At 30.0% G+C, this 8450-nt stretch overlaps 1 protein-coding gene across 1 annotated transcript in view; it reads right to left on the bottom strand.

The window, feature by feature from the left end:
* Positions 1-1543: 1543 nt before the first annotated feature.
* The window catches only part of LOC136084821 (uncharacterized), a 122411-nt gene continuing 115504 nt past the window's right edge, over positions 1544-8450 (bottom strand). The window contains exons 17-19 of the mRNA XM_065805864.1: positions 5235-5478; positions 4494-4728; positions 1544-2193 (exon numbers count right to left, since the gene is read on the bottom strand). Of these exons, the coding sequence (XP_065661936.1) occupies positions 1875-2193; positions 4494-4728; positions 5235-5478 (798 nt within the window). The 3' untranslated portion in view covers positions 1544-1874. The remainder of the gene's footprint in view (positions 2194-4493; positions 4729-5234; positions 5479-8450) is intronic.

The raw sequence follows: 8450 nt of genomic DNA, 5'->3' as shown, positions 1-8450 counted from the left end.
CATTATTAACTAAATATAAAACCCACAGTTTATACAAAAATATAAAAACTATATTTGTAGTATAAAGATACTCAATGTGGAATTATGGGAAATCTGATAAAGTTATTACTTTTATCCAGTTTATATTTATTATGGTTATTAAAAAAAAATTTTTTAAGTGCCTTAAGAGGTCCTTACGGCCTTATCACAGAGCACTGCGGAAGAGTATGTTCACGCCTCGTTTCTTACCAATGTTATAAAACTTGCCAAGAGGTGGCTTTAAACCACAGATCTTTAGCTTCTGAAGCAAGAGAGCAAACTACTGCGCTACGGCTGCTCAAAATATGTTGTTGCTAAGTAACTAAGGTAAAATAGCAATCCAAAATTAAAATTTATATCACCATTTGAACCGCAATCCTCAATTTAGTAAACAGCTCAGGAATGGTCCTTAAATCTTTTTTACATGACGAGTTATTAGTTTTGTCCAGTAAAATTGAACTCTGACCCACTTAGAAGAAAAAAGTTAATGAAGCACAGGGTGCGTATTCACAAAACCTTCGTAAGTCAAAAATTTGTGTAAATTTGGCGTAAGTTTTAGGTAAGTTCTAAACTACTTAATTTACAAAACTTTTGCGCTTGCTTACAAAAAAACTTGCGAAAGATTTTTCGTAAGTTTAACGGTATTCACAAAACATTTTATGAAAATGCTCAGCTCGATTTACGCAAGAAAAGTTACGTTAAGTAGGTGTTACCTTAACTTTGGCGTAACTATTTGCCCAGCAAACTTATGTTGATTTATTTGTTATGATAAGTGAAGATTTAACACAAAGTTGTTCAATGTAATTGTTACGAATTCATTATGCATAATCTGTTAAAATGTTGTTAATTACAACGTTTTAATCTGTTAAAATGTTTTATTTAACACTATTAAATGTCATCTTTTTTTGCATTTTTTAGGGATTTCAGACACTAAATTTTTTTAAAAAAATTATCTGTTACAAGTATATTTTTGATTTCTAACTCCTAGAATTAATAATAAAATTAATATGAATAATAAAACTTAATTGGCAGAATAATAAAACTACTTAATTGTCAATAAAAATCAAAGATTGTATTTAATTAAACTTTATATATTTAGTTTTGTAATAGTATTTAAATAAATATATATACTTACTTGTTTAAAATGAATTTACAGCAAGTATTAGTTTATTTAAGCTAATAATATCAGTGAAAAAGTTATGTTTTATAGAACTAGAATTTAATTTAACGTAGTTATTTAAATTTTATTACAGGTAGTACATAATACTTAATTGATTCATTAAACTACATTATAAATCATTAAAAATTTTAACCAAAGCAACAACTTAGTAACTCTTTTTTTTTTTAACAACTCAATTTCTAGTTCCTTTAGATTAGTGCTTTTAATATCAGTTTTTTTAAATGTTAACTAATGTTAACATTAATGTTACAATTAAATTTTAAAGGTGTAAGGATAAAGGGCTTAAAATACTACCTTAGTTGCAAATTTAGAGGAATAATTTTTCATTTGGTTACATAATTCAACTCAAGCTATTTCAAAATATAATTCAATACAATATACATATAATTCAATACAAAATACAAGCTACTTCAAAATATAATTTTGCGTAAGTTTATGCTTAAGGTTTGCGTAGCGCTTGCACGGCCTTAGCTTTACGCAAATGCTGCGAAATGTTTGTGAATACCAAATAAATAGAAAAAAAAAGCGAACGTTAGGTTTGCGTAACTTACGCTAGAGTTACGAAAGTTATGTGAATACGCACCCTGGTTTATTAAACTAAAACGTCACACAGAAAATGAGTAAGAAAAATAAAATCATATATTTATTATAAGGATAATTAATTCTTTTGATGGTACTAAGCGCTTGTTGTAAACTGACGATGTAACTGTTCATCAGAAACAAAATGACTGCCACCACCACACCTCCAACCACCACCCTGCTTATACCAGGAAAAACCTGCAGGACACGGGGATATTTTACGTATAGCATTTTCAACATCTTTAGCTTTTTGTCGTTCTTCGTTCAACCGTTTTTCTTCTGCTTCTCGACGTTTTCGTTCTTCCTCTCGTTTTTTCTCTAACTCTCGCAACATGTGCTGTCGTTTTTCTTCTTCTCTTTCTTCTTGCAATTCACGGAGAAGTTTATTCAACAACTTTTCTTGCTCTTCTTGAAATCTTAAAAATAGTAAATATCTTATAATATTATTATCGTGTAAAACATTAATATATTTTTAAAACATATCTTTTTGAATGTTAGACATAAATATAGACCGGCAAAGTTCGTTTAACTTCACCAATCGCAGTTAAACCAAGTCGAATAGCAAATATTTGCTTAACTACGATTCGTTATAACATGCGTTTATCGAATAGTACTAGTCTTTAAATTAATTGTACTTTTTTTAAACGAAATATAGATCCTCGCAAAACTTCTGTCAATAAATATACTATTTGCTATTAGTTCCACGATTCGTTTATGTCCAGTTGAAAGTTCAAGAATCTGGTTTTAGTTTCTTTTTTTGTAACGATTGTTAAACAAATAATTTCCTTCGGACATTATTAGCGTTTTATTCAACTCTTTCTAGGCATTACTACTTTTTGGAGCACAAATAGTTCGGTTTGGGTATTATACCTCCAAGGAGAAATTTATGCGAGAAAGCTAGTAAAATCCGTTTTGCTGAAGGTAAAAATCAGATAATACGAAATAAAACAACAAATAATATAAATTATTTAATAAAGTGATATTTATAAGTCTTTTGTTATTATATTTTTTGTTAATAATAAAAATATTTGATGTCCCTCTTCTGATCATATTTTTATTTAAGTGACATCACATTCACTTGCGTATAATTATTACAACTATTGTTATTCTCTTTTTACTTTCTCTGTTACTTATTATTTCTTTTTTTTTTTTTTGTATTTACACTCTTATTATTAGTTTTTCATTTATTAATTTTTTATTCGTATTTTGTTATACATAATATAATATACATATATCTAAAGCAGAAATTGTGTCAAACAACTTTTTCTCTAGTTACCTCGTTAACTATTTAAAGTATCTAGGTTACATAATTAAAAAAAAATTTATTACTATTAAAAAAAAAAGTTATTGCTACTCGTTAAACAAATATAACTACTCGCTTAACAAATAGTTATATTTGTTAATTTCTTCTGTCAAAAATAAAAAAATTTAAATAAAAATATTTGCTTGATTTCTATTCAGTTGATAAATAAATATTTAATCTCAAAACTAAAAAAATTATTTCTTTATTATGTTTTCAAATATTTTTGTTTATCGTATTTAATTTTAAAGGGATGGTTGATATTTTGTAAAACTTCATTAACATTATATTTATCATAGTATTGGGACAGCAACAATGGTTGGCGCCCTTATTTATCAAAATTTCCCTATATTATAGATGAGGGACCTTTTTTTTTTTAGATACCTTCTTTTCATTTGGCGCCCTTGGATATTTGCCACTGAGACAGACTGTCCCTTTCAACTCTTAAATCTTATGGCCACACTCTTCCACTCTTCCATTCCAGTTAAATAGGTAACCCACGGTTAGACATTCAAATCATTCCAGCTTCGTTGCTAAAGTCACTTCTCAATTAGTTTGTGGTCTAGACAACATTCCTGTCATAGTATTACAAAAGTGTTCTCCAGAACTCCCTTCAATTCTCTCTAAACTGTTTAATAAGTGCTTGACTGAATCTTGTTTTCCTATTGAGTGGAAAACGGAATTTGTGGTTCCAGTTTTTAAAAACTCTGGATAACATTCTGACCCCTCCAACTCTCATCCCATCAGTCTTTTTTCAGTTATTAGCAAGGTCTTTGAGCCTTTGATCAACAATCTGACACTGACATGTCAAGCTTAATTACTAAAAAGTTATTGAAAGTTGTTACCTTGTTATACTAACCTTCATAACTTTTATTCATAAATCAGTTTTTTTATTATAGCATTAACAATTCTGAAGCTAGAGACTCAACTTTTAATATACATAGCAACAGTTTCAATGTAGAAAAGTACAATGGCCTTACATAATGTCAACATAAATATTACAGAAAAGTGCAATGGCCTCACGTGATGTTATCGTAAATGTGAAACTGCAAATGTGAAAATCAAAGAGTTTTTATCATTAAAGAGAAAAATCGATTCATTAATCGAGCCAGATATTAAAATAAGTTAAAAAATAATTTAACAATGTAAATATATAACTAAATAAGTAATTCTTTATTAGACAAATTTATGTTGAACAAACATAAATTTTGTTTTGTATAAGAACAATAAAAACAAATAAATTATTTTTTTCATAAATTTTTAGTTTAGTAATTTTCTTAAGTGATTTGAACTTAAACTGCTAGTTTCAAAAAAACTTCTTGAACTCACAATGACATGCATACATATGTAGGATTTAGTTAATAAATATTTTAAATTTATAATGTATTTGCAGTGTTTAGGAAAAAAAATGAAAACCTTTTTTCCTCTGCCACTTTCTCTTCTTTCATTTTCTCCTCCTCTTTTTTTGCAAGTTTAGCAATTTGCAATTGCTTCCATATTTCATCTGGTACACCAGGATCACGAATATCATCAGAATCCACATGCTCTACATTATTTTCTTTGAGGTTTGAACAATTACTTGTTTGCTTATTATCATTTGATATATTATCATTAATAGAACTTTTATTTGACATCTTTGTTGGCTTAAAATCTAAAATTAAAAGTCAAATTTACAGGATAACAATATTTATACAAACAAACAAAAAAAACAAAAACAAAAAATACAATAAATAACATAAATAGAAATATATAGAATAACTAATAAAATTAAAATTAAAATTATAAAAAAAATATATACAACAACAGTATTTAAACCGTATACAAAACTTATTTAGAACTGTATACAAAAAATAAAAATAAAATAAAATGAGAAAATATGTAAAATATCAAACTAAAAAGTTACTTATAAATATTATCAGTTTTTTAAAGTACAAATATTTAAATAAATATTTATTTTCTATGTAAATATTTAACAACCATTATCTTATTATATATGATTAGCTATTATTAAACTTTATAAATATTGTATAATATAATAAAACATATAAGGTATTTTAGGTGCAATTTTATACCAGATATTACTTGTGTATTTAATATATAACTGTTTGTTATATTATTTAAAAATGTATAAAGTTACATAACATCTGTTATACATACCATTTTGGAACTGTGGTGCACTTTTAAATTCTTTTAGCTCTTGCCTGTTGTTGTTGCTAGATTGTCTCTTAACTTTTGGTCTACGATCTTTAATCATAACTTCTAAAGCTTTCAAAGTGTCAGATATTAAAATTGATTTTTTTACCTCTGGTGTTTGCACTACTCGATTGGCACGATACTCTAATATCTTTTGCCACAATGCAATAACGTCTCGTGCATTTCCCCATCCAGGGAAAGAACGTAACTTTAAAATTATAAAACTTTATAAACAAAGACAAAAAAATTAAAACCAATTTTATTTTAATTTTGATAAATTTTACTAACTAATAAAAAATAAATCTAATGTAAATTAAAAGTTTCTCAATATTATTTATTATTATTTAGTAATTTATTAAGTAGTATTATTTCAATTAGACAAACAAACAGTGAACTTATCATGTTAAGATAATTATGTGATCCTTTAAGAATTAAGTATAAAGGTGATCTTTTTTTTTTTTATTAAACATCTTTGCTTCCAACAAGGCTGCAAGCAGCCACTAATTAAAGTTGGAAGTTACTGAAAGAGTAAAATGAAGATTGTAGAGCAAGATAACGATTGACAAAAGACTTAAAGGATTGCAAATTATGTGAATGAGGAAAGCAAGATGAAGGAAGCGAATTCTAAAGAGCTGATGATCGAGGAAAAAAACTAGACGAATAAGCATTTTTGGAGCACTTAGGAACAGTCACAGAAAAAGGATGACACTTAATTGAATGGCTATTAACACAAGAATGAATTTTAGTTGATGGCACAAGAGACTCTAGCTCTTTAGAGTAGTGCCCACTATAGTATTTGTAGAAAAGAGAAAGAGAAGCAACATTACAACAATGTGATAATGGTTGGAGGTTGGCTGCAAGAGCAGGTCTAACTATGTTAACAATGCTTTTTAGAAACTTGTCTAAAAAAGAAAAGGCATCATTAGAAGATCCGCCCAAAATATGGCAACAGTATTCCATGCAAGGCCGGTTTTGAGATTAAGAAAGATAGAGAATAGAATCCGAAGTAAGAAAGTGACAGGCTCGATAAAAAGATGCAACCTTAGCAGATTCTAATTTTGCAACTGATTTGATATATGGTTTCAGAGAAAGATTGAAAGTAAGAGTTAATCCTAGAAGATGAAGAGTAGACAACTCATCGAGTACATCACTGTTCATAAATATAGAAAGATCTAAATTATTGCGATAACAATTGGTTGAAAAAAATTGACTTTTATCTGTATTGAAAATCACCAGCCACTGTGAGCCCCTTGCTGTAGCAGAAGAGAGATCCTTTTTAAGCTCAAATGCCCCCTCCAAGCAATCAGAGAGTGTTGGTTTCTTATTACGACTAGAATAAATGGTAGTACCATCAGCAAACAATGCTACCTTAGATGTTAGAATGTATGGAAGATCATTAATGTAAATTAAAAAGAGTATAGGGCCAAGGATAGAACCTTGAGGAACCCCTGAAGTTACAGAATAAGAAGAAGAGAGCAGTCCATCAAGGAAAACTTTTATGCTACGGTTGGAAAGGAAGAATTCAATGATCTTAAAGATGTTGCCAGATACACCATAAGAAGAAAGCTTATGGAAAAGACAAGCATGCCAAACTTTATCTAAAATTTTTGAAATGTCAAAAGCAATGGCCTTAATCTACCCACCTTTCTCTAATGCACAATAAAACCTATCAGTTATTTCTGTTAGCAAATCAGCTGTAGAACGAGAAGATCGAAATCCATATTGATGGTCAGAAAGTAAGTTATTAGATTCAAGATGAGAAATTAAGGGTTTGTTAATTGAAGATTCAAAAACCTTGCTTATGATAGGAAGAAGACTAATGGGACGGTAGTTAGACGAATCAGATCGCTCAGCAGAATTTTTAAAGATAGGGATAACAGATGCCGCTTTCCAGCAGGCTGGAAAACAAGACTCTGATAAGCACTTGTTGAATAGTTCTGAGAGTATAGATGACAGCTCCAGAGAACACTTCTGCAAGACAATAACAGGTATGTTGTCCGGGCCACAAGCAGTAGAAGAGTCTAGGCAGGAAATCACTTTAGATACAGATGCTGGAGTGATACGAATGTCATGCAATGGATCAACCTGTTTGTTGGCAATATCAGGTAGAACACAACTAGTGGAATCAAGAGATGATATTGATGAAAAGTTTTTAGCAAACAATTCAACTTTGTCTTAAGGTGAGGGGACAAAATCTGAACCATACAAGAGAGGTGGAATTAAAGATTTGCCCTTATCATTAATACTATTAAAGATTCTCCAGAAGTCACGAGAGCCTAATTTTTGATACAAAATACAAGATTTCATGACCTGGGAATAGCCGGCTTTGGCGTAAAACAAAACCTTTTTACAATGGTTTCTAGCAGTAATAAACAGACGCCTGTTTTCTGGAGAATTGTTTTGCTGATAAGTATGGAAGTAACAGTTTTGATAAGCAATCGCAGCAGCACAGTGTGAGGAAAACCATGGAGGAGAGTGAGACTTGACCTGGAATCGTCAAGAGGGAACAAAAGATTCCATGCCAACCTGAATCCACGAAGTTATGTGAGAAGCACATTTGTCGACAGGAAGAAAAAAGATTTATACCCCAGGGCCATCACTGAAAAAATAACGGAAAGAATCCCACTCAGCTTTACTGTAGTTGTAAGAGGTTCGATAATAGGGGGATTCAGGTGATGAAGAAGAATGAGATATTCGTTTTAGAGAGATCAAACTGTGATCAGAAGTACTTTAGGGTGAATGTGGAGAATTTGAGCACTGACTAGGATCAGGATCAGAAACAAGACATAAGTCAAGTAGAGAAGGTAAATGATTCGGGTTGTCAGGAAAACGAGTTGGAAAGTTTACTATTTGAGTTAGGGATTGATATAGGCAAAAGTTGTGGGCTTTAATGCCTGCAGAGTCACTGACACTAGAGCCAAGCCATTCGGAGTGGTGAGCATTAAAATCACCGACAACAACTATATTTGCTGATGGATAAAGAGAGAGGGCTTGGTCAATGTGATCAGAAATATCATCAAAAAGAGTGCAATCTTGAGATGAAGGAGAGCAATATAGAACAAAGAGAAAGACAATAGAGTCAAGTGGTGTTAAATGGAAGCACATGAAAGAATAATCTGTGGATTTAAACCTAGTTTGAAGACAAATGGGTGAATTCTTACGAATGTAAATCCCCAAGTC

The sequence above is a fragment of the Hydra vulgaris genome, chromosome 09 (genome assembly GCF_038396675.1).
Source record: "Hydra vulgaris chromosome 09, alternate assembly HydraT2T_AEP".
Taxonomy (NCBI): domain Eukaryota; kingdom Metazoa; phylum Cnidaria; class Hydrozoa; order Anthoathecata; family Hydridae; genus Hydra; species Hydra vulgaris.
Note: the sequence above shows the minus strand (reverse complement) of the source record. Positions and strands in the feature narration are given on the sequence as shown.